Here is a 26,426-nt window from a genome sequence, read left to right as displayed (position 1 = left end):
TGCACAGAGGTGGGAGTTAAATCCCTTGGTTTATCCTGTAGATTGGTCCATATCCTGCCTTCTGGATGAAATAGGTTTGATCCACAGAAATTTCCAAGCTCTTGTTGCAGGACTTGGTGACTTTCTGTACAGTAGCCTATAGGGGCCTCATGCTTTGGAATTATGCAGGCCTATGAGGTCTGTGGGTTTAAAGACCACTGGTTAGATCTTGGACAGTTACGATGCTTGAATTTTGAATATGGAACAGGGAGATGGCAAGTGGGTGACCGCTCAGGGCAGCTGTCTTGTCTCCCATTACTGCTGTCGGCAGGTTGTCTTTGGGTGTAATTCTATTTTACAAACTAGCAGCTGTTTGGGCCCATCTGTGCACACGCGTGCTCTCTCACTGTTCCCTGCCGTCACAGGAGATTGATTTCTTCAAGATCTTTCACTTCAGTTTAATCGAATGCTAAGTGTATTCTGTAGTGAAGACCAAGTGTAAGCTTTGTCAGTATGTTGCAACTTTGTGTGCTGGGTTTAGCTGGACCTTCAGCTCAATGGACTTGGAAATGCAGTGCTTTTGGCTAAGCCCTCAAGGGTTAACACATTGTTATTAATGTAGCCTCACACTCTACAAGGCAGCACAAATGGAGGGAGGAGACACAGCATGGCAGAGAGAGACAGTCTCTCAAACACACACGCACGCGCGTGAGAGAGAGACACACGTGCGCATTGCCCCTTTAAGTGTGCTGACCCCCAGTTTAAGTACATTACCTTTTTAAGTAGATCAGCAAGTTGACAGCAGTTGCTGGCAGCAAGCTCCCTCTGTCCTGAGCCCTGTCGTGTTCTCCCGCACCTCTCTGAGGAGAAGGGGTACAGCGGGAGGAGGACACCCTGACATTAGCACCCTTTTTCCCCCTCGCACAGCAAGCAGGAGGCTCCCGGGAGTAACTCCAAGGCAGAGGACAGGAGCAGCACAGGGCAGTGGGGGGAGGGATGGCTGAACTGCCTGACAATTGATAGCCTGCTGGGCGGCTGCCACACAGGGAACTTACGGAAGCTGATGGGGCGGGGCGGCTGCCGGTCTACCCTGGTTCTAAGCGCCCACCAGCTAGCTCCAACGGGCTGCTCTTTCTGCAAGCAGTGGACAAAGCAGGCGGCTGGCAAACAACCTTCTAAGGGAGCGTTGAGCAACTTTAAACAAGCATGTTCCCTAATTGATCAGCAACGAAACAATGTTAACTGGGACGATGTTAAGTGAGGCGTTACTGTAGCTGTACCGATGTAGATGTGTACTGTAGACCTGGCCTTCGTGTTCCTTGGCCCTGTGGTGTTAGATGTATCCCTTTTTCAATGGTTTGTCTCCACCTACTGGCAGAAAGAAACCATGTTCCATCTTTCTGGATGGGGAACTAGTTCTTTGCTTCCATGAGTCACAAACTCGAACCTTTTTTCTTTAGGTACAGATTAATTGGACCGACTTTTGCCCAGTGTGTGATTGTGGGAAATGGAGTTGATTGGGATACGGAGGTTCCACTTTGCCAAGGTAAAGCAATTTAATGGTTTTAAGAACAATTCACGTCTGGAGATGATGCAGCATAGCTGGCGCTTCAGAGGAGTCTCTGTTCTTCCTTTGGCATTTAATCCAAATGACAGTTTTGTTTTGGGGAGGAATGAAATCGTACTGTGCTTCGCCATGGTGTTTAGATGACTCCTACAGAATTTTTTTTTTTTTTTTTGGTACCTTTTAGATTATTCACCTGGCACTGTTTTAATATGCACAATCCAACAGGCCTCATGGCTCCTCTTCACTATTGTATCTGTGTAATCCTCCTGGTCACTAAGTAAAAGGCATGATAATGACTTCAAGAAGTTTTGATGCTTCCCAAATGTGACTATCCACTTAAAATCTGAGGCTCTTTTGGAGTGAATCACAATTAATTTGCCTCTACCTTAATTTGATCTCTTGAATGCTTTCTGGGCTTGGTCTATCAATGATGCTGCTGATGTCCAGTCTAGAATCAGCTGCTGCTAAAAGAACTGTTCTAGCTTAGTTTTCTTCTGGTGGAACAATACTACATCTCGAGATGCCGGGCGAGAGGTTCTGGCTCCTTGAGGCTAATGTTGGGAAGGAGCGCGCTCTGCTAAGGTCATCTTCCAGAGCTGGTGTTTTATGGAGCATCCTCCTTGAGCAATGGACGTACTGGGTTGCGTCAAGCCTAAAAGCAGACAAACCTTCAGAATCTGAAAGAGATATTGCTTCAAATATTAAAATGGAATGTTAAGTACGCTTCCAAATGGCTAAATAGCTTTTTGGGGGGATCTGAGACAACTTTCTTAGTGAAAACTCTCTTTGGTTCACCTTCAGTGGAAACTTTAATTTTCATGTTGACATTCTTTGCTTCAGCAATACCTTGTCGTCCACCTCCTGATATCACCCAGGGATCCCATAATGGTCAGAGTGGAGAAGAGTTTTCCTTTGGCTCAGCAGTAACTTACAAATGTGACCCGGGCTTGTCTCTTATTGGAGAGGCCTCCATTCATTGTACAACGAAAGATCATTTCAATGGAGAGTGGAGTGGGCCTGCCCCTGAATGCAAAGGTTAGTAGCGTCTGTTTTTTATCCCCTTCTTATTCTACGATCACCTTCCAAGAAAAACTCTATTTTGATTGCTAAGTAAACCCATAAACCTGAGGAAATTCAGTTAGTGCTTTGTCCCCCTAAATACGTATCATGAAAACTAGTTACTGTTGAAAAACTAAAGAATGACTGAAACTTCATGAATCATTCCTGGAAACAATTTTTGCCTCTAATACATCCTGTGTTTTTTGTCTCCCCTCAGTGTTCCAAGATTGAAGTTAATTCTCAGGTCACAAACAGTTGATTTTTAGGTGGAGAGAAACTCTTAAACTAAGGTTTTGCTTTTATGCCAGTACCCTTCAACTCAAGTGCTAATGGGGAGTGGGCGGAGAGAGATAGGGGCTTACAAGCAGGATTGTTTGGCAAGCCTCTTTTTCAGAACTCTCCGGGAGGGCTCCTTGGCAGTGAAGGCTCAGGCTTCTGTGAGTTCATATCACAGCCATAAAGTTCTTCGGAGGGAGAAATAAAGGTCATTGTACAATCCTCATTTTAGTGACGGCAGTGCTCCTGCACACTGTTGCATTTAGCTAACAATGCATTTATGTACTTGGTATTCAAGCAAGTGCAACAACTTGGTTTTATTCTTTCTGAGTTACCCAGCCTAACAGCTGGGATTGAGGCTTTTTCAGAGGCATTAGGGCAGGTTGGTCATCTTGCTACTTAATATTAACTCCCCCAAAAGCAGGGAAGTTCAGTTCCAGAATGTCATTGTATGTACATCTCCTAGTGTGACCCAAATTCCGGATGGCGTCGTACAACAATGATGTTTAACTCATGCAGTTTAGTGGAGGGTGGGGGAAGGGGCGGGATAGCCATACAGTTGGGTGCTGTCGTGTTTGTAGACTAACATCTTTTTAAAGGAAAAGATCCAGAGTTGTCTAACTTTATTTTGAAATACATTTTGGTACCTGCTGCTGTTTAGGGAGCTTATTGCTTTTGAGTAGCCATGTTAGAATGATGTAAAGTTTGAGTATCTGTGTCCCATTTATGTCATAGGCATAACACACACACAAATTTTATCAAAGCTAATGTTAAAATAAAATGAAATATATATAGGTTGGTGTCATAAATATAAAGGGAAGGGTAAACCCCTTTGAAATCCCTCCTGGCCAGGGGAAAGCTCCTCTCACCTGTAAAGGGTTAAGAAGCTAAAGGTAAGCTCGCTGGCACCTGACCAAAATGACCAATGAGGAGACAAGAGGGAGGAGGGAGAGAAACAAAGGGTCTGTGTGTCTGTCTATATGCTGGTTTCTGCCGGGGATAGACCAGGAATGGAGTCTTAGAACTTTTAGTAAGTAATCTAGCTAGGTACGTGTTAGATTATGATTTCTTTAAATGGCTGAGAAAAGAACTGTGCTGAATAGAATAACTATTTCTGTCTGTGTATCTTTCTTTTTTTTTTTTTTTTGTAACTTAAGGTTTTGCCTAGAGGGGTTCTCTATGTTTTTGAATCTAATTACCCTGTAGGTATCTACCATCCTGATTTTAGAGGGGGGATTTCTTTATTTCTATTTACTACTATTTTTATTAAAAGTCTTCTTGTAAGAAAGCTGAATGCTTTTTCATTGTTCTCAGATCCAAGGGTTTGGGTCTGTGGTCACCTATGCAAATTGGTGAGGCTTTTTATCCAACATTTCCCAGAAAAAGGGGGGTGCAAGTGTTGGGAGGATAGTTCATTGTTCTTAAGATCCAAGGGTCTGGGTCTGTAGTCACCTAGGCAAATTGGTGAGGCTTTTTACCAAACCTTGTCCAGGAAGTGGGGTGTAAGGCTTTGGGAAGTATTTTGGGGGGAAAGACTCCTCTAAACAGCTCTTCCCCAGTAACCAGTATTAGTTTGGTGGTGGTAGCGGCCTATCCAAGGACAAAGGGTGGAATATTTTGTACCTTGGGGAAGTTTTGACCTAAACTGGTAAAGATAAGCTCAGGAGGTTTTTCATGCAGGTCCCCACATCTGTACCCTAGAGTTCAGAGTTGGGGAGGAACCTTGACAGTTGGTAAAAGAGTGTCTGTACATAGAATCATGGAACTGGAAGGGACCTCGAGAGGTCATCTAGTCCAGTCACCTGTACTTAAGGTAGGACTAAGGATTATCTAGACCATCCCAGACAGATGTTTGTCCAACCTGCTCTTAAAAATCCCCAATGAAGGAGATTTCACAACCTCCTAGGCAATGTATTCCAGTGCTTAATCACCGTGACAGGAAGTTTTTCCTAATATCCAACCTAAACCACCTTTGCTGCAATTTAGGCCCGTTGCTTCCTGTCCTATCATCAGAGGTGAAGAAGAAGAAGAAGATTTCTCCCTCCACCTTGTAACAACCTTTTATGAGCTTGAAAACTGTTATGTCTCCTGTCAGTCTTCTCTTCTCCAGACTAAACAAACCCCATTTTTTCAATCTTCCCCCTTAGGTCATGTTTTCTAGACCTTTAATAATTTTGTTTGCTCTCTCCAGTTTGTCCACATCTTTCCTGAAATGTGGCGCCCAGAACTGGACACGCTATTCCAGTTGAGGCCTAATCAGTGCGGAGTAGAGCGGAAGAATTGCTTCTCGTGTCTTGCTTACAACACTCCTACTAATACATCCAAGAATGATGTTTGCTTGTTTTGCAACAGTGTTACGCTGTTGACTCATATTTAGCTTGTGATCATCTGGGTATAGTGCTTAGCTTGTTTACAAATATAAAGTTTAGTTTTTAAAAGTCATATGATACATAGAGCACATAATCAGCAATAACCCCAATTTAGGTGAATCAATTTAACAATACAGTTTAGATATCCGAATACTCAGGTACATCACTCTTGAAAAGTTGTACAGAGATTTGGTCGTGGAAAACAAAATCTATCAATGAGTGGAGATTGTCCCTCAGTAATTGAGAATTAGGTCGGTTGTCCATTTAGAAAATACGATCCATGAGGAAAGTATTTGTTACTTTCCTGACTGCGCTTCTCAGCGGCACTCCAGCTCATCCCTCCTGGTATTGCCGATGTCCAGTGATGTGTTCTATGTAGATGTTCCTCGACCACCTGATGGCGTCGGACACCATGAGTTGCCACATCAGCCGAGTGTAGCGTTAACCGAATCCATATGATCTCCGCACTCGCTCCTTACTGGGGTCCCATGCGCCAAGGACTCTGACGATCAGTGCGTTTGTCTGGACCTGGTAACCCTTTGTTCTCAAGGTTTCGGCCAGAGGGGCATATTTCTCTACCTTTCAAGCTCTGGCATTGTAGAAGGCCAGGATCCTGTTCTTGAAAGCCATTGTGATGTCCACCATGATCTTCTTCCGGTCCTTGCTGGTGATGACAATGTCTGGTTGCAGTTGGCTGTTGGTTCCGGGGATGGCGGAGTTTACGGCAACCTTCCCCACTGGTGGCGGGATGGCTCTGGCCAGGCGACCTTGGATGGCATTGTGTTGCAGCTGCCAAGCTCTTGAATGGGGCTTGCAGCTACACAGGACGTGGGGTAGCGTCTCATTGGCGTAGCCGCACTTCCCGCATCGCTTGTCCCTAATCCCATGGTGTGGACAGCTCCGTTCAGTGGGACGCAGTTGAGCTGGGCCCTGTGGCTGCACTTCCAGTTGGCAAATTGGGTGAAGCTGCTCCCAGGGAGGAAGTGGTTGCTGGGTCCCACTTGCACGTCACCTCAAATGCCTTGCCCTGGTCCGGCTTCCGTTTCAGGTTTTCCACGTAGTGGCGCAGGTGGCATCCTTCAGGGTCCTCTCCAGCATGGTTCTAGCTCTCGGAGTGATGATAGTGTGATCTGTATTCTTCAGCTGTGGCACCAGGCCTCCCAGCTCCTGGCATTCCTCGCATCACATCCAGTGGCAGCCGATATGTTTCTCCAGTCGTCGCGTAGCGTTGCGGGCATGAGTCCAGAGTAAAGCCGAAGTCAAGAGGAAGACTCATAGACTTTAAGGTCAGAAGGGACCATTATGATCGTCTAGTCTGACCTCCTGCACAAAGCAGGCCACAGACTCTTATCTACCCATTGCTGTAACAAACCCCTAACCTATGTCTGAGCTATTGAAGTCCTCAACTCATGGTTTCAAGACTTCAAGGTGCAGAGAATCCTCCAGCAAGTGACCCATGCCCCACACGGCAGGAAAAGGTGAAAAAACCCCCAAAGCCTCTGCCAATCTGCCCTGGAGGAAAATTCCTTCCTGACCCCAGATATGGCGATCAGCTAAACCCTGAGCATGTGGGCAAGACTCACCAGCCAGACACCCAGGAAAGACTTCTCTGTAGTAACTCAGATCCCACAGTATCCTAGAGGAGGAACCTGCAAGAAACTCTGCCGAGGAGCCAGAGGGGGAAAGTAACCTGGGCATCTACAAGACTCTCATCCCTGGCTCAACAGTCTTGAGAGGATCAACTGGGTCCAACAGGAAGAGGGGGATGGAGTGGAGTACAGGCCTGAGACTGGTCTGGGAAGGAGCAGTTAAAAAGCTTGGTTAGAGAAGTTAGGGCGGAATGAAGAGGACAAACCAGGCTGGAGGGGGTGAAGGATGGTGTTGGAGAGAAGAAACATGAGGCAGGGGTGTGTTGGGAGAACTTACAAACGAAGGGAGGTAAGGGAACAGTTTGGAGGCATAGGTGGGATGAGACGATAGCTTTTGAGAATTGGGGAGACCATGTACTAAGCGAGGGAATAGACGCTTACAAGCTCCTAGGGGGTGTGGCACTCCAGGCATGTTGACTTGGCCGAAGATGGATCATCTTGAAAACTGTACTGTAATACTAATTATTTTGTGTAGGAGTAGATGGCTTCTGGTTCAAAGAATTAGTTCTTGGCATGGCTGTACGAGTAATGTGTCCACATGCATGTGGACACTTGTCACTGTGCAAACTCAACAGAAATCCTAAGGAAAATGAAATGGGTAAAATAGCTTGTCTGTGTTGCCTAGTTGAATAGTGTGCTAGCAGGTAGTGCTTGATCCTTCGACCAGGGAGAGAGAAAAGGAGCAGTCTTGGGACTCAGTTTTAGCATGTTTTGTTGCAAACTAACTTTGTAAAATCGCTCTCTAGTTGTCTTGTCGCCTTTGAGGTCTTTCCCTGCATGGCGTGGCTTTGTTCAGCATATTCAGATAAGTGGGTTGCTTCTGTATCGTCTTGTAAATCTCCTCTTTTTTTTTTTTTTTTGCGGAACCTACTCTGAACATAACCCCAAATGGCCCTAAAGAAAGCCCAGGTCAACCTGATGACGATAAAGGAGCGAAAAAACCACTGTGCTCAGATACCTAGAATCCTCAAGGTGGATGGTGGAGGCGTTGGTTTACACATTGAACTGGAGCATTCTGCACACTTACTTCAATTTGCGCTTCATAATATATAACAAAGTACAGTTGTGCTCACCTGAATGCCCCTTATGCCCAGGTGTGAATTATAAGACTGAGGCTGGAATTAAATTCCTATACCTAGGTAGTAGTCTTGTCTCCCACCCAGAACTACCTCTTCCTTCATTCCCTTTTCCCCCACTCGTCTGTATGATAATACCCACCTGCTGATGGCCACTCACTCAATATATCTCTCTAAAATGCCAGCTGTATGAAACTGTCAGTCTGAATTCTGCACAATAATGGCACAGGCAGCTACAGGCTTAACTGGTAGTCAAGTGTCAATGATGAGAATTCAGAAATTCTCAGTGATGAATACAGATCCGATGAGATGTCTACTCAGTTCACTTTTTTTTCTGTAAGTAACGGTTAGGCTTGAGTTGACTGATCCTCTGGTAATGACAGCAGGAGTATCAAAATGAAAAATACCACTCTTCTCCTGTTTCTGCTCTGCTCCCAAATAAGTACAGGTTGGCAAAGAACCTGATGTCACTAATCCTGTGGTTACGTGTAGAGGCCTGTTTTGTGGTAGCTGATCCAAACACCACACCTCTAGTGACTTTTGCTATAGGTAAAAATTTGGCTGACCAGTGCAGAATTTGTGTGCGGTGTTTTGTTGTAGCCATGTCGGTGCCAGGATATTAGAGAGACAAGGTGGGTGAGGTAATATCTTTCATTGGACCAACTTCTGTTGGTGAGGAGAGTCAAGCTTTCAAGCTTCCTCAGAGCTGTTCTTCAGGTCAGTGCAGAATTTGGCAGCTGAGATCCTGAAAGTGTCTGGAGGGGAGGGCCCTCTGGTCTCAGAAGGATGCATAAGAATTCCGCAAATGAGAGCGTTCATTCATAATAGAGGAAATCTTTATAGAGGTTTTGCCCTGTCAATTCTCAGGTCTGTCGTCATGTCTCTATTACAATGTACAAGTAATAGGCAGCTTTTCCAGGTATCCTTTCTTCTTTCAATATTGGATTATCTAGGGGTCAGATCCTGGTTTCCAGTATGCCTTATAAATTCTGTAATTTGCATGATGGTATTAATTTGAGTCTATTTGTTTAATTTAGCGTGTGGTTTAAGGTACTAAATGTTGCACCAATAGGAATCAATGGATTCCTATAGTTAGCTGGCATTCATGTAATGTGTCACTTCAGCTCACCTTGCACTTTTTTTCTTTCTAGGGCTGAACACTGGTACCGTGATTGCTATTGGTAAGTAATTTAAAATTTTAAAAAATAATTCAATGCATAGACTTTACATGGTAAGATACGGTAATAGCATAAAGTATTTATGTTCCACTTCATTTCAAGCAATTTTTTCCCCGCTGCTTCACTACGTGAGGCATCTACTCCGGGTGAGAGAGTTTTTCTGTTACTGTATTATGTTCTGTCGAGTGGTGCCATGTAAAAGCTCATGAGGCAGATGCTTGACTTATTAATGTTCTTTTAACATAGGATGTTTAATGTAGGACTTTTGTGTGTAATACTAGAAAGAGTTGCCCTTAAATATCCATCTTACCCTCAGCCCATCTCCTCGGCAGCCTGAGGGTGTGGGCAGGGGAACACGGCAGAGGCTCACTGCATGTAGTCACTTTTGCACAACTTAGTAAGTTCAGCCGTTAGATTAAATTTTCAGTACATTACTTTAAAATAGGTTTCTCAGCTTCTACAAATCACTCCCTTTACACAACCAAGGACAATGAAAGCTCCATTTTTAAACTGTAGATGCATGTAAAAAGGAAAAATCGGGGCGCGTTCAGCTTGGCTAGTGGGAGGGAAGGGGGTGGGGATGAATGGTGGTTTGAAACGTAGTGTGTGTGTCTACGCTGGAGCTGTAACTTTGAGCTCGGGTGTAGACATATCTGCGTTAGCGCTGATTGAGCTGGAGTGCTGAAAACACAAGCGTGGCTGCAGTGGCACTGTACTTGGATGGCTGTCTTGCCCCTCGTGCCGCCACAGCTATGCTTCTGTTTTCAGCATGCTAGCACGGAGCTATGTCTGCCCGAGTTGGAGACTACATCTCCAGCTCCAGCATGGACACGGCCTTAGTGTTTCTGTCCCAATCCCCCAACCCAAAGTGTCTTCTCTCTTTTGATTTTCTTCTCCCATTAACAAAATAGGAATACTTGAGTTACCCTCAAACTAGGTGTGCGACCCAGAGCCTTTTCCCTTGGACCCCAAGAGATTCAAGCCCAGAATGTCTTCAGAAATGCCTGCAAGACTTTCAGGCTTGTAAAATGTGAATGTGGCAAACTAAAAACGTAATCCTATTGATCTGCTGTTCAAGTTCTGCTCGCTACAGCGTTCACAGTGAAGATTTTGTCTTGCTGCTAATTAATACTGTGTAAAAGCTTTTAAAAATGGCTTTAAAATGAAAAACTACCATTTAAAATCAAGTTCCCTTGGGCGCCATGGTTTCTGAAGTGCCTTTTGATTTGCAGCAAGATCTAGTTTCAGTCTAAATTTCTTTGTGTTTAGCCCTGACTTTGCAAGAGACATCTTAGATGCTGTGAAGCCTGCTTTTTACTGTTTTACAATTTTTAGAAATGGAAGTATTGCTTGTTACCTGTGTAGGCAGAGACTCAACTCTACCCATCCACATCATACACATTCTTAGCTTACAGGATATTTCAACAAAGCACCTGCCTAATATCTTTTGTAGGGTAAATGAGAATTCTGATGCTGAGGCTTATTTTGTCCTTAATCTGTAAGCAAAGGCCAATGATCATAAGCCTTTAACAACACATGGTGTCCCATGTCGTGTCTAAGCTAATGAGATGTGCAGCATCCTACAACTGTTAACTTAGAACTGTCTCCAGCTACACAGGTAACTGACTTGAGAGATCCTTTCTGCTTGCTATCACTTTTATCACTGTTGGAGGAAAAGATACTCGCATTTAAAATGGGCTATTACTGCCAGAGTAAAAAAAATCCAGTATCAAGAAGACTTGCAAGTAACATGTTGCTATGTAGTCTCTCTGACTATGAAAAATAAGGTCTTGCTAGGATTTAACTGGGAACAGTTTTGAAAGAGAACTATCCTAAATGAGGTAACTCGTTGTCCTATAAATTTTAACCAGAGTTGTCTATTAAATAGGAAAAGACACACATATTAGAGAAGAAAATTGTCTATTGTTTTTGTGTTAACTTAATCCCAGAGACCGTTTGCTGTCTGAAAATGTAAAGCCATAGGTTTTTCCAGTGGTTTAACTTCAGTTTTTAGGAAACAATTTTAAGCGCTTTATACCTGTCTTTAATTAAATTGCATATTGACCAATCATTTGCCAAAACTATTAATAACTCTTTTCAATGTTTTCTAGGAGAGCAATATGCTTAAATAAATCTGAGACTTCATTCCGTAACGGGGTTCTAGCACGTACACTAATTATAAATGAACCCTATATACCCAATCATGTGAACCTGAGGCTTGACAGACCTGTTTGCTGCAATCCCCTGGGGATGTTTGATTGGCAGAAATATGAATATTAATATTGATAAGAGACATGAGTTAAAACTGTGCCTCCTTTCCAAGGGGCACAGCTGGGTATCTTGCATATAGGTTTTTACCTTGTGTGGGATTTCTTTCACAATTGAGTTTTAATAGAAAATTGTACATAAAATTTTAGAAAAGAGTTTTGGATTTGAACATTCTCTTAGAGTTTGCAACACACTGCAATGCTTCATTGTGCTAGTGCTTAGAAGGTAAAAAGAAAAAAAATCCCTATGTGCATTGAAAGAAATGCAAAAGTAAATAGCATTAACTAGTTTTTTTAAAAAAAATCTTTCTTTTTTTAATGATATGGAAATAACGTGTAAGGATTTTTTAAACCGCTTAACCTCACGAATATAGAATTATAGAAGGGGGTGTGTGGCTGGGGGGAGTCTGTCGAATCATCCTGTCCCTGCAAAGGCAGGATTGTTCTCTACAGTACTTTTCTCTACCATTTTAGTCCATGCTAGTTTTAAAAGTTCCAGGTAATAGGGCTTTCACTACTTCCCCCTGCCCTTCCCCCCCACCCTCCCAAAAAAATCCATTGCCGTCAAAAATTTTCCTCATATTCAGCATCAGTTTTCTTCGGAGTTCTAATGATACAAAAAGCCTCCTTTTAAGGAAGCGAAAGCAACTTTGATTTTTACTCTTGAATTCTGGAGTCATATTTTATGGAATTAGTTTCTCTCCTTTCCTGCTGTTGAGCCCATATGATGCAAAACAGCGCTTCAGTGATCTACAGGAATGTGGAAAAAAACCTTGCTTGGGTCCAGAAAGGTGTTTTAATAGAAAATATTTACTTCAGTGTGAAAAGATGGTGCGGTTCTGATGAACCGTTATCTGCAAGAACATAATATAACTATGCAACATATCAAATTGAGACTATAAATTACTTTCTTAGGTTACCTTTGTTCTGTGGCCTGAACAGATATGTTGAATGTGACACTTATGTGAATATCGGCTAAATTCTCCATTTCTATGGAACCATTCTGTCAACCACAGCAGTTATGAATGCATTGTGTACCTTATGTCCTTGTGATGTAACTTGTCATTAACAGCTCTGTCTTAACACATATAAACGTTACTTCAGTATATTACCATTTTGATGATATAAGAACAAATATTTTCTCCAGAAGAATATTAATGCTACAAAGCCCATGTTGGACTTTCATTTCTGGTGTAAGGTTGCAATTCTATCCTTAAATCCGAGACTTCATTCAGTAGAGGAGTAGCAGCATACAGACTTTACATTTCAACTTTTAGCTGATACAATTTTGTGTGCGGAGCTCGCCAGCAGGCAGGAGATGTTAAACAGATCTCTGCTGAAGAAGAGCTCAGGTGGTGTGGGTGTGTTTCATAGTGGGTTCACTGTGAAACCGTGGGCCCTGACAGTGTACAAAAGTACTGTTGACTCTTCAGTAGTACTCTACGTGGTATTCTTGGGGTGTACAGTTGAATGAGATTCTTGTACAATGTGAGTGGTCAGTGGAAGAAACAAATATGTCCTAAAAGAGTGTTATGTTATAGATGACCCCCTTGCCTTTCCAGTGCTCTAAACAGCTGAGCGTTACGGGGAGGGAGCATAGATAGTCCAGTTCTCCTGTATTTAGGATATGTAATAACTAGCTTACCACTGTTTGCCAACTTTGATTACAGATTAATCCTCCTCATGAATTTTTTTCTACCTCTCTTCTGTTTTGGACATGGCCTCTGAGAAGAAACAGCATGAACTGTGCTTTAATTGGAAATGAATTTATAATTGTGTTAATGTAACTCTAAAATTAACTAAACAAATCTTTCAGACAGAATATAAAATGAAAACTCTCATTATCCTAAACATGGGGAGTGAATTCAAGATAGTATGCATTTTTACTTTGGTTATAACTTTCTTTCTTTTGGTTTTTCAGGAAAGATGCGTGTCATTCTTGCCGTGCTGATTACTAACTTGTTCATCAGACAGTGAATGTGATATTGGAAGAAAATGGAAAAATTGAAGCAATCGTCATATGCTTGTACTAAACTTTTCTCGTGATCCCAGATTCCTCTCATTACAGTTGTGTTCAGGGTTGTGGATTTTGCTGTTGCGAGCGAGAGCCTGTTGAGATTTCTATTTGGAGGTTTCTATTTTGAAGTATGTATTATCCCTTTTAAAGTACAGATTTCATGATGCCAAAGATACTCCTTGAACTGCTGTCGGCTTTTGTTTAATTCAAATTTATCCTCAGTTTCAAAACCAAATCTCCAGAATAATCAGTGTTCCTTTTGCTCTCATGTCCAGGAAACTCCAAAAACAACAATAACAGACAGCCCCAAACTACTCTTACCCCAAGGCTTGTATTTAGTGTGTCCTCAGTGTAGCATCCCAGGGTGAAGTGCATGGACGTGTGCAAGACTCAGTGTGGATTCTGAACACCTATCAAATTTTTTAAACCCGTATTGAGAGGCAAAATAAATTACCTCTGTTTCCTTATGAACGCTTTCTGATAAGTAAGCAGTAAAATGGTTATACTTGTGATCAGATTCTTCTGATTCCGTGCCTAAAGGAAATGTCTTTATTTTTCTATTTCAGTAGTTGAAAATAAGTTTTTGGTAGCATTTAAAGCAAGCTTGTTACGTTCAGGAAATAATTCTCTGCTGTGAGAAGGTGTTCATAGCCAAATGCTGTTTGTCACTGTCACTGAAAACATAAATTATTTGTAGTTATGCAAGTTGTACAGAATTTTACTTGGCAATCTGAATATTTATTAAATGAAAAAACTGGAATTTCTGTGTTGTACTTAAGTCTTTTTTTTTTTCTCTGAATAAAAGTCTGTACAAAGACTATAGCATTTTTCACTATAGTGAAAAAGTTTTTCCTAATATCCAATCTAAACCTCCCCCACTGCAACTTGAGACCATTACTCCTCGTTCTGTCATCTGCTACCATTGAGAACAGTCTAGAGCCATCCTCTTTGGAACCCCCTTTCAGGTAGTTGAAAGCAGCTATCAAATCCCCCCTCATTCTTCTCTTCTGCAGGCTAAACAATCCCAGCTCCCTCAGCCTCTGCTCATAACTCGTGTTCCAGTCCCCTAATCATTTTTGTTGCCCTTCGCTGGACTCTCTCCAATTTATCCACATCCTTCTTGTAGTGTGGGGCCCAAAACTGGACACAGTACTCCAGATGAGGCCTCACCAATGTCGAATAGAGGGGAACGATCACGTCCCTCGATCTGCTTGCAATGCCCCTACTTATACATCCCAAAATGCCATTGGCCTTCTTGGCAACAAGGGCACACTGCTGACTCATATCCAGCTTCTCGTCCACTGTCACCCCTAGGTCCTTTTCCGCAGAACTGCTGCCTAGCCTTTCGGTCCCTAGTCTGTAGCTGTGCATTGGGTTCTTCCGTCCTAAGTGCAGGACCGTGCACTTATCCTTATTGAACCTCATCAGATTTCTTTTGGCCCAATCCTCCAATTTGTCTAGGTCCTTCTGTATCCTATCCCTCCCCTCCAGCGAATCTACCACTCCTCCCAGTTTAGTATCATCCGCAAATTTGCTGAGCGTGCAATCCACCCCATCCTCCAGATCATTTATGAAGATATTGAACAAAACCGGCCCCAGGACCGACCCTTGGGGCGCTCCACTTGATACCGGCTGCCAACTAGACATGGAGCCATTGATCACTACCCGTTGAGCCCGACAATCTAGCCGGCTTTCTACCCACCTTATTGTGCGTTCATCCAGCCCATACTTCCTTAACTTGCTGACAAGAATACTGTGGGAGACACCACAGCTAAGCACTGATGGAACTATATTGGTGTCAGACCACTAGTGGCTGAAGGCAGGACAAAGGCTCAGGCCATGTCTATGCTACCGGCTAAATCGGCACTGCTGCAATGGATGCAGCGTTGTCAATTTTACCAGGTCTGGTGAAGATGCTAAGTCTATGGGAGAGTGGTCTCCTGTTGATGTCTGTCTGTACTCCACCTCCTTGAGAGGCGGAAGCTGTGTCAACAGGAGAGTTTCGCATCGACACAGCGCGGTGTAGACACCGCTGTAAGTCAACCCAAGTTGTGTCGACTTCAGTTGCCTAACTTGGCGTAACTCAGCTTGACTTACAGCGTTAGTGTAGACCAGCTCCCAGTGTACACAAGGCCACCAATGGCGGTAGCATTGGGAAGCTTAGTGTAGATGGGCCAGTGGGTGCTTTTGGCATTTTAAACCCAATTAATGGTGTTTTCAAAAGAGCCCAAGTGAGTTAAGGAGGAAAAGTCCAATTGAAAGTTGTTGTGAGCTGACTTAAGATGAAGGGGGGAGTTGATGTGAGTCACATTAGCTGTCTGTCTCTGTTCCGTAGCATAGTGATTTTGCTCATAACTTTCCATACACTGAGGTTATGAAATGGAAATTGTTGAAAAACCACTTTAAGGTGGAGTCGAGGTCTCTCAACTGCAGGAAAATAGTAAACATTTTGTTTTTTGTTTTTGTTTTGTTTTTTTTCATAAAATGTAGAAATGCACCAAATTTGGTAAAGGTTAGTGAGGGACTGGGATGGTGAAGTGAAATACTACTAGTTCAGTCTGGCAGTGAGGTGTGCTTAGACTAAAATTTCTGCAGGCAGTAGGTACTGTGTGGGGCTCATTCTCTCTTACCTTGCTGGTCACCCTGTGCTGCAGCTGTGTGTGCGTGTGTGAGATCATTTTTAAACACATAAATGTAGTAGTGTTTTCAGAACTGGTAAAGCTTTCACTTGCTTTTTAGCATAACAATGTCGCCATCTTTCCATGACTCTGGGTGTATCGGTTGGTTCTCGACATGGCTATCCTCCAGCAGTCCCTCGGTTGCCATGTCCTCGTATTCACTCTTCTTCCATTCCTACCAATAAAAAACAAAAATATTTAACCATAAATAGTTATAAAACATGTTGTAATTTTTCATCAATCAGTTATCAAAATGGCCTTACCTCCACCATCGAGTCTGCTTCCTCCAAAGCCAGCAACACATTTTTTCGCACGCGATCTTTTTTGTCTTTTACAACTGGCCGTGACTCCATAAAGTCTTCCTGTTTCTTCAGTTCAATTTCAGGATGAAAGGCAGGGTTATAGAACACCGATGGGACTTCCTTGCATAGTCTTTGACACTCATATTCTGGCCTTCATGGGACATAAGCATGTGACTAATTGCAAGAAGTCGTTGGGCCATTAGCATGTGCAGTAGTGTTCTGCAGAGTCAGCTGCTTCATAAACAGAAGGCAATTTTTGTGCCTTCCCTGAATCAAGAGAGAAGTTCTTTCAGTTAGTCATGATAACAAGTTCTAACTTCGCATGGATACGGTTGTTCTGTTTTGAACTCCATGAAGCAATGTTGAATTTCTGATACTGTTCATCCTTTTGTAGAAATAAGCTTCCATTAGTGGATAAAGCATCATAAATAATTTTCTGGATATTCTGGTCCTGGGGGGCGAGGAGAATCTCCCTCATTGAGTTTAAATGAGGAAAAGAATTTTTATTTGCCTAAAATCAGGATTCCCGTGGGACAGATAACAGGAAATTGCTTGACAAAATGCATAATTAATCCATGGAACTCGGTGCCATGAGACTTTGAAGTAAAGAGTTTGGTAGAATTCAAAGAAGGATGAGACCCTCAAACTCTTGTCCTGCAAACACTTAAAACGGTTTTTAACATCACTCGTGAACTATCCCTTACAAATCAATGGGTCTACCCAGGTAAATATAGTTATGCATGTGAGTGTTTCAGGGTCTGGGCCTTAATTTGGCAATATAAATATATGCACTTTGGATAATTTAGTTGGCTTACTCCTCTTTGGGACATGAGGGGAGCCATTAACTGTGGGGTTAGGAGGAATCTTTCCCTGTCCAGCTGGCCTCCTGTGGGCATAATTATCTATAATGGAGGTTTTACAGGTTTCTCTGTAGCTTACCCAACAATTATTTTTTGAATATCTTACGGTGCTGCAATTTTGTTTCCCTCTATCATATAATTTGTAATGCTCATGGCAGCTAATTCTCCCATGCTTAATAGGTCAAATAATTGGCCAGTGCTTGATCACAGGGTTTTTCTTTCAACAAGTATTTTGCCGTCTCAACTGATTTGTTTTGGCTTACGTTTTGCAATATAGTTAGTAATAGTGGTAACAGTCTGTAGTTGCTATGCTGCACTCTGTGTCTGGTGAAAATCTGACCTACAGGTATTGCTGCGTTTACTAATGTGTGTGCTAGTTAGAGCACCTCACATCAAATTTTACAACTAGATTTAGTTGAGATGTCCAGCTAGTGACACCACAACCAAGAAAGAAGTGTTTAAATAGTGGTTCATTCCTCTGGCTGGCCCTCGGTGTTTCGTTTTCTGGTCCCCTGCAAATGGATGAGCAAAAAAAAAGTCCAAGCAAAGAGCAAAATTAAAGCCTGTATTTGGTGCATGCACACAACCCAGATGTTGATTTGCATGTGCTGGAAATTGGCACCCAGGGCAACTGGCCTCCTCACCCATCCCTCGGTGTACATTGCACTACAGCTTGGTCCAAAGTTTGACTGGTATATCTATTTCCATTAGATGTGTGATGTTTTAGCAGAATAGTTACACTGGTAAAAGCGCTAATAGGGATGCAGACACAGTGGCATAACTTATTCCCTTGCCCATACGAAATTTGCTATGCTGCTATAAGCACCTTTGAACTGATATAACTGAGTTTGCACTATGGGACTCAATCTAGGCCGATATAGTTAAAGTGGCACAACTTTCTAATATAGACAATCCCTTAGAGTCTGATCCTGAACACCCTCAATGCCTATGGAATTCCAGCTTCCCTAATAACACGAACTATAAATGTGAAGAAAAAGTATCAACTACCCGGTGCTCAAAATGACTGATCGGTGAACGTTTTCAACCTGAAATTCTCTTTCATGAACTTGGCTGTGTTATTTTAAGGCCCAGACAGGAATGTGTGCGAGGGGAGGGAGCGGACTGCGTACATACCCTTGTGGAAAGCTGAAAGCCACTTTGGCACCTCAATGTACATTTTCTCTTGCATGATGTAGAACAGTGGTTCTCAACCAGGGGTATGCATACCCTTGGGAGTACGCAGAGGTCTTCCAGGGGGTACATCAACTCATCTAGAGATTTGCCTAATTTTACAACAGGCTAGATAAAAAGCACTGGCAAAGTCGGTACAAACTACAATTTTGTACAGACAATGACTTGTTTAATGTCAATAGAACACTTATTCTAACAGATTTATTTTACAATTAAGGTAAAAATGAGGAAGTCAGCAATTTTTCAGTCATAGTGTGCTGTGACACTCTTGTATTTTTAGGTCTGATTTTGTAAGCCAGCAGTTAAGTGAGGTGAAACTTGGGTGTATGTAAGACCAAATCAGACTCCTGAAAGGGGTACAGTAGTCTGGAAAGGTTGAGAGCCATGAATCGAGTGGTACAAAGCAGCCTGGAATCTGGCCTAATATGTCCAGCCTTACCCATTTTCTGCCAAGAGACAGATTCTGATTATGTTTATGCTGGTGTAAAGCCAGTGATAACTCCAGTGAAATCTATGGAATAACCCCGTTGTTAGACTCCTGAAGAGGAGATCACCATCTGACCCTAAGCAAGGAGGGTGAGCTCTATAATTAATAGCAGAATTCAGTGTCTCCAAAGCTTTTGTTCATCAGATCATTCTGCTAGTTGGCATCTGATCGTGCTCCTAGGCATGGTAGAATGGAGATCAGGCATGTAGTTCAGAGAGGGGTTCTGTTTGTGTTGCACTTGCTTTCATTTTTTCCCCTTAACATCTACCTGGCCTGATCTGTTTTACTCAGCTTATCTCTGGGGGAGCATTTGTGCTGCATAAAGGAGTTTCCAAGCAGGATAAAACTTGTTGTCATAGACTCTTTCATCGGAACAGACCCAGTGCTGCTATCCAAAGGTACAGCTGCCAGTTACGTATTTGTCTTGGTGGAGCTCAGTAGATCTGTGTGTTCGCTTCGCCATTTGAAAGGAAATGGAAAAGGGAGGAGGTAAAGAGGAACATAGGAAGGCTGTTTTAGACCACAGAGATGCAAAGGGGAGGTGGTTGTCTCCTAAGGGAACAGAGCCAAGTGGAATCAAATGCTATAATCCTTCCCACTATGAGGGAAATACCCCACACTTCCCAATGGTGTTGAGTATCTGGCCGCCTTCTTATATTCTATAGTAGGGCTGATGAGCTTGACCCAGTAGCCTGCAGGAGCTTTAGGGCACCTTGGTGTTTTGGGATCCCGCAGGATGAGAAGGTGGAGAGGAATACACGTCATTAGAAAATGAGGTTGGTTTTAGATCTGTTCAGAGCTCTCGTGGCTGCGCACTGCTGGGTGTGCACAAAAGACCTGTGGAATTGAAGACGTGAGAGTCTCACAAGTGGCATGGTTTCTAGAGTATTAGCTTAATTTGTTTTATATTTTAACTAAAAACTTAGGCCCCACTTCTGCGTGTCAGTAGAGCCCAGCACCAGTGTGAAGCCCCATTGAAATCTGCTGCTGGTCTGCAAAGACTCAAGACTCTGCTGGCATAGAACAGATTAGAGGAAGGGGGTTGTAGGGCTTGCCCACATAGTGGGCATTTTGTGGATTAAATTGGGCATGCTGTTGTGGAATAACTATTTTGAAATAAGTGCGTCCTCACAGATGATGTGGATTTTTTTTAGCTACTTTCCTCTGAATTCGTGCATTCGCCTCCCACTGACTTGTAGAAATAAGTGCTCTGCGTTCTGGGAAGGCATCCTGTGGTGCTTTGGTCCACTGCTAGGCTCTATGCATTTTGGGATTCTTCTCATGGCATGTTGTGGGACACCGTCCAGAAACCGCTGGCATTCTGGGTCTTGAGATAACAGCGGCAAAGTCCTATAATTCCTCTGCTCACATCCCATCATTCAGCTGTTTGGTGAGTCTTCACATGGAGTCAAAGAGCATGAAGGAGGCATAGCTGGGCACTGGGGGCCAGGCACTTGTTAATGCATAGAGGTGAATGCACATGGTGACTGAATGCACCCTGTATTCACACCCCACATGCTATTGTAATAATCTGCACAACAGATGCCTTGTAAGGTATCATTTGAGAACTAATTCTCAATAATAATTCACTGGTCAATATCACAGTAAAATGTGTGTGGCATGATATGTAAGGTTATGAATTTTGCTGCCTGGCTCTCTCACGGAATCTCACGGAAGGTTGCTGATCTATTAGAGAGCATACTTGTTTTAAGTCATGCAATGTTCCGTTATAAAGTTGTTTGGCTCGCCCCACTCTGCCTGCCCAGTGTTCCTGCTGGGAAGCTGGGTCAGGGTGCGGGGACTTGCCCCATTCCTTCAGCCTCTGCGCCCCAACCCCGCTTCCCTGCAGGAGGGCCAGGCAGGCGGAGCGGGACAAGCCCCCTGTGCCCCGACCCCGCTACACCCCTGCCTCAACCAAGCTTCACAATATCATTGGTGAGTACAGTAGTAAATTGTTTAAAATTATTTAAAACTTAGTGTATATTTATATAATCTCCTTTATCTAGTGAAAAAAAATTCCCTGGAACCTAACCCTCCATTTACATTCATTCTTAGGGGGAAATTGAATTCACTTAGCATCATTTCGCTGAAAGTAGCATTTTTCAGGAACATAACTGTAACGTCAAGTGAGAAGTTACAATAGTTACAAAATACCCCCACTTTCTGTCACAGATGAAACCTTCACGTGCAGGTTCCGCAGTCAAAGCTGGCAAAAGGAAGGGGATGAAGAAAGGTCGTGTGCTTCAAGCACAGGACTAAGAGTCAGCAGCTATGTGGGTTCTGTTTTCAGCTCTGTTTTTGTCTCTCCCACAGATTCTCTGTTCTGCCTCGGGTAAGTCACATAGGCCAGAATGCACAAAAGGAGTTAGGTGCCCAAGGCCCCATTGTACCTGCCTAAGTCCTGGTTTCAGCATCTCTGTGACGCCCAAAATGTTCCACCTAACCCTCGGAAGGAGAAGCTGGCGGTGCCAGTGCCCCCCTTCTAACTTTCAGTTCCGTGGTCCACTCTGGTATGTACTCAAACAGTCACAGAGCCAGAGACACGCTGCAGTTGGGTGGAGCAGTCAGCTGGGTGCTGGGAGACCCTGGCTCCAATCACTTTCCTTCTTTTTTCCCCACAGTGCAGCAGCTTCACTTGGATAGACCGAGGGAGCCCCCATCAGACTATCTCATATTCAGTGGTTACAGCACTCTGCTGAGAGACGTAGGAGACCTATGTTCAAATCCTTCCTCCCCCTGTGCCTGATGTGGGAATTGAACCTGGGTCTCCCCACATCCCAGGAGAGTGTGCTCACTATGGGGCTAAATGTTACCAGGTGGGTACAGCTAATGCCACCTCCAGCCGTTTTATACAGAGTGCGGCAGGCACCTAACTCATTCTGGTAAGAAACATAAGTTGCCTGACTCCAGAGGAGCAGTTCCCAAAGCTAGCTGCCTATCTCTGGTGGGGGCTGAAGGGCCATTTCTCCTCAGCATCTCCCATTGGCCAGCGTAGGTGGCTCCCTGCTTCTCGCACTGGCTTTGGTGGATCACAATCTAAGGCGCCTATCTCCCTCTATTCCTTTGATAGATCCTCAGGTGCCTAACTCGGGCTTTGTGAATCACAGCGATTTTCAAGGGGCCCGAAAGTTTCCAGGTGCTCAGCATCACAATGCCTAACTCCTTTTGTGCAGCAAGATCATACCCTTTCTGGGTCTCCAGTTCCTCATCTCTCAAATAGGGATAAAACCTTTGTCTCTTTCTCCGGAGCCTGTGAGGATAAATCCATTTCTGCAGGTGGAGTACGCATTATACTGTTGCCTGTATCGATTCTGTAAGTGAGGGAATAGCTACAGGGTCAGCCCTGTAGATATGTAGAATACCTCCTTTCTGACATACATGCAGACACAAAGGGAAACTGATAATTATGCAAATGTTAGTGAATATACTGTATTTCATTATCTCAAATTGTTCACAGCAAAAGTGGAATCCCTTCAGAGAATAGGTGAACTGATGGATGAATGTGAATTTCTTTAAATGTAAATGTGTCTGTTTCCAAAAGTGTCTCTGGTCACTTAGTTAAAAATAGGCTTTCACGGGGGAAATAATGTATTTCTTCTGTTTCCTCTGTGACTTGGCCACTAGTGCTATATACAGCCAGCCCTGTTAATAGGAAATATGAAAGGAACAGGTGTGTAGTAGAGGGAATATCAAGGACTTCAACAGGCCCAACCCACTGCAGATTAGAAAGAGAGCATACCTCAGCACATTAATCTGCATTCCACTGAAGTCACCTGTTTGGTTTTCTTCCTGCATCGAGAAGGACATTTACAGCCTGCAAGCAAAGTCCTCACTGCAACTAATTTTCCTCTTACCTGAAAAACACATGATTTATCAGTGCGTTGGTAAAGGGCTCAGTTACCTTTGAACCAGTTACTATTTTCTGGCTTATACATTGCAATTATTTAATCTTCGCAGTAAGTCTGTAATAGCGACAGCAGTACCCCCTGTCCAGTGAAAATCTAACTTTTGGGTCATTGTAGGGCAGCACTTTCTGTTAACGCTAAGGTATGGGGTGTAGGCTAGCTCCAGTGCTCTTCACACACATTTTACAGCTGGATTTGGTTTAAATGGTCTCCTACCAACTTCACACTACTTCGCCCCTTGCAGGATCAGATGGTACAAAACCCCCTTCCCCTACAAGGTGAGGCACCGGCGACCGCGCGGGATGAGCCAGGCCGCGCCCCGCCCGCCCGCTCATCGCTGCAGGGAAACCCACAGGAGCGCGGCCGCGCCGCCGCCGCCCCCGCCAGGGACCCGGAGCGAGCTGGAAGCGGGGCCTGCCCGCCAAGGGCCCCGGCCGGGCCCCGCGTGCCCGTGAGCGGCGGGGGCGGCGGCGCCCGCGCGCCCCGCCCGGCCCCGCCCCCCGGTGGGTCGCCTGGCGGCCGGCGCCGGCGGCTGTGTCAGAGCCTGCGGTTGCGGCGCTGAGGCAGCATCGTCGTGAGTCCGCTCCGCCGCCGCCTTCGCCCCGCGACTCTTCCCGCCGCCGCCGCCGCCATGGTCTCGGGCCCGCGCTGCCCGCCGGGCCTCTGGGGGCTCCTGGCGCTGCTGCTGCCGCTGCCCGGGGCTCGCGGTGAGTGTGGGCGGGGGGGCCCCGGCGGCCCCTGCCCGGGCACAGAGTCCTCCCGGTCTCTCCCCCCCTCCATCGGTGCACGGCGCCCCCGGGCCTCCCCGTCCGGCCCCTCAGCCCGGGCTGCGTCGAGCTCGGCCCGCGGGGGGAGGAGGGGGCGAGGGGGCCCGAGCCGCGCGGCAGCGACCCCAGCCCGGCCCCTGGGGCGAGCCCCGCACCTCTGCGAGCCTCGAGCCCCCGCGAGCGCTTCTGCCTGGGGGCTAAACTCTGTCCCGCTGGTGGGAGTGTTAAGGCCCGGGGGCGGCGGCTGGGGGTGTCTCCTGTCGGTGGTTGGAGGCGGGTGGGGGGAGAAAAAGCCCCTTCGAAGAGCGGGTAAAGGTGCTGTAGCTGGCCAGCTTCAGTAAAACGAAGTGTGGGCATAAGACTCCTAAAGACTGTCAAATGAGCAAGTTCCCCTGTTATAGCCTTAGCTTTGTGACTGTACAGACAGAGATACAGAAACTTTGTTAAAGCTAATGTTAAAATGATGTAATACACAGGGTAAGACAAGTGTGTCTGTATATCTGGGTATAATGCTTAAATTATCCAAAAGTACAAAATTTGGTTTGAAAGTCATAAGGTACATATAGTAGATAATCTGCAGTATCCCAAATTAAGGTTCAGGTATTCACATCCAGTTATTTGGGTACATCACTCCTAAAAGGTTATAGGAAGAGGAGCTTGTGGAAAGCAAATATAGTAATGAGTGAAGATTGTCCCTCAGTCATTGAGAATTTAGGGTCAGTTGCCACTTAGAAAATACAATACAGTACATCAGGAAGTTTTTCAGTTACTTTCCCCACTTTGCTTCTCATTAGCACCTGTCCATGCATCACATGAGAAATATGAAAGTTACCTGTCTCAGAGATGGCTTTCCACCAGCTATTCTCACTTGTTCTAATGCCAGACATGTTTCGTGTATTCTTCTGTAGATTGCTATCTTAGTCTCCTTTGCCTCCTTATAAAGGATCTACAATCTATCCTGAAGGATGACCCAACACACTCACAAATCTTGGGAGACAGGCCAGTCCTTGCCTACAGACAGCCCCCCAACCTGAAGCGAATACTCACCAGCAACCACATACTACACAACAGAACCACTAACCCAGGAGCCCATCCTTGCAACAAAGCCCGTTGCCCACTGTGCCCACATATCTATTCAGGGGACACCATCGCAGGGCCTAATCACATCAGCCACACTATCACAGGCTCGTTCACCTGCACATCCACCAATGTGATATGTGCCATCATGTGCCAGCAATGCCCCTCTGCCATGTACATTGGTCAAACTGGACAGTCTCTACGTAAAAGAATAAATGGACACAAATCAGATGTCAAGAATTATAACATTCATAAACTAGTCGGAGAACACTTCAATCTCTCTGGTCACATGATTACAGACATGAAAGTTGCGATATTACAACAGAAAAACTTCAAAACCAGACTCCAGCGAGAGACTGCTGAATTGGAATTCATTTGCAAATTGGATACAATTAACTTAGGCTTGAACAGAGACTGGGAGTGGATAAGTCATTATGCAAGGTAACTTGTCCCCCCCCACCCCCCACGTTCTTGTTAAACCCTGAATTTGTGCTGGAGATGGCCCGCCTTGATTATCATACACATTGTAAGGAGAGTGATCACTTTAGATAAGCTATTACCAGCAGGAGAGTGGGGTGGGGGGAGAGAAAACCTTTTGTAGTGGTAAACACCCATTTTTTCATGGTTTGTATGTATAAGAACATCTTCTGTATTTTCCACGGTATGCATCCGACGAAATGAGCTGTAGCTCATGAAAGCTTATGCTCAAATAAATTGGTTAGTCTCTAAGGTGCTACAAGTCCTCCTTTTCTTTATGCGAATACAGACTAACCCGGCTGTTACTCTGAAACCTTCTTTCATGTCACTCTGTATGGTTGCAACCCTCTCTCTAAAACCTGTGGATGGAGCAGTGTCTTGTTTTGCACAATATACTTACCCTACGTTACTGGGTGCAGTAATGGTGATATATACATGGTAAACTTTAATGTACTGCAGTTTTGTATCAAGCCCATTCAGTAAACTAGCTTCAAGGCTCTAATGAAAACACGTACCTCCAAATTGTCCCCAATAAAATCATATGTGGCTTCTCAATAACTAGTATTCTGTTAAAACAGACTACTGAATATCTTTCGTAGTTAACTTTTTCCCTTCCTTGTCTGTCTCTCTTGCTAGGCACTTGTGATTCTCCTCCAAGGTTGCATTTTGCTGAGCTGCCTGGGGTCGTGAACAATTCCTATCCTGTTGGGACCAAACTGAAATACTCCTGTCGCCCAGGATACATTTTGAGCTCTGGAAAGTCTCCTTTTGTTACATGTCTTGAAAATTCAAAATGGTCAGTAGAAGCTGAGTTTTGTGAAGGTGAGTATCTTTGTTGCTTTTCCATTTCAATTGATGTGCAAGCCATCTTGACACAGTTAGGAATCTCTCTTCTGTTGGGTATCTCTCTCTTCTATTGGCATACGAAAAGAAGGCAACTCCCATCTTTTCCTGTGCTGTGTATTTATACCTCTCTACTGAATATTCCACTCCATGCATCTGATATAGTCAGTTTTAGCCCACGAAGGTTTATGCCCAAGTTAATTTGTTGGTCTCTAAGGTGCCACAAGGACTTCGAGTTGTTTTTGCTGATACAGATTGACACAGCTACTGCTCTGAAACCTATTACAATTAAGTAAAACGCTTTGGTGTGCTAAGTGTCTGTCTTTTTTTAAATATTGTAGTTGCTGTATCCCTGATAACGAAATATCCTGAATTCACTGTACTAAAAGTAAACCCAGTATT

General features: G+C 44.3%; 2 protein-coding genes across 7 annotated transcripts in view; both read left to right on the top strand.

Moving 5' to 3' along the window:
* The window catches only part of LOC140901502 (complement receptor type 2-like), a 44,581-nt gene extending 30,384 nt beyond the window's left edge, over window positions 1-14,197 (top strand). Inside the window, exons 14-17 of one of the 2 annotated variants that reach the window (XM_073320435.1) lie at window positions 1,440-1,525; window positions 2,387-2,581; window positions 9,127-9,156; window positions 13,342-14,197. In XM_073320435.1, the coding sequence (XP_073176536.1) occupies window positions 1,440-1,525; window positions 2,387-2,581; window positions 9,127-9,156; window positions 13,342-13,397 (367 nt within the window). In that variant the 3' untranslated portion in view covers window positions 13,398-14,197. Of the gene's footprint in view, window positions 1-1,439; window positions 1,526-2,386; window positions 2,582-9,126; window positions 9,157-13,341 lie in introns of those variants that run through there. The other variant, XM_073320436.1, reaches the window with a different exon arrangement.
* A 9,170-nt stretch (window positions 14,198-23,367) lies between these two features.
* The window catches only part of LOC140901507 (C4b-binding protein alpha chain-like), a 28,088-nt gene continuing 25,029 nt past the window's right edge, over window positions 23,368-26,426 (top strand). For 3 of the 5 annotated variants that reach the window (XR_012155867.1, XM_073320460.1, XM_073320459.1), the window contains exons 1-2: window positions 23,370-23,567; window positions 25,818-26,003. Coding sequence is in view for 4 of the 5 variants with exons in the window: in XM_073320460.1 (XP_073176561.1) it covers window positions 23,492-23,567; window positions 25,818-26,003 (262 nt within the window). In the remaining variant the exon portion in view is untranslated. Of the gene's footprint in view, window positions 23,568-25,104; window positions 25,146-25,817; window positions 26,004-26,426 lie in introns of those variants that run through there. The other 2 variants (XM_073320463.1, XM_073320461.1) reach the window with 2 other exon arrangements.

Source organism: Lepidochelys kempii, chromosome 21 (genome assembly GCF_965140265.1).
Source record: "Lepidochelys kempii isolate rLepKem1 chromosome 21, rLepKem1.hap2, whole genome shotgun sequence".
Taxonomy (NCBI): Eukaryota; Metazoa; Chordata; order Testudines; family Cheloniidae; genus Lepidochelys; species Lepidochelys kempii.
Note: the sequence above shows the minus strand (reverse complement) of the source record. Positions and strands in the feature narration are given on the sequence as shown.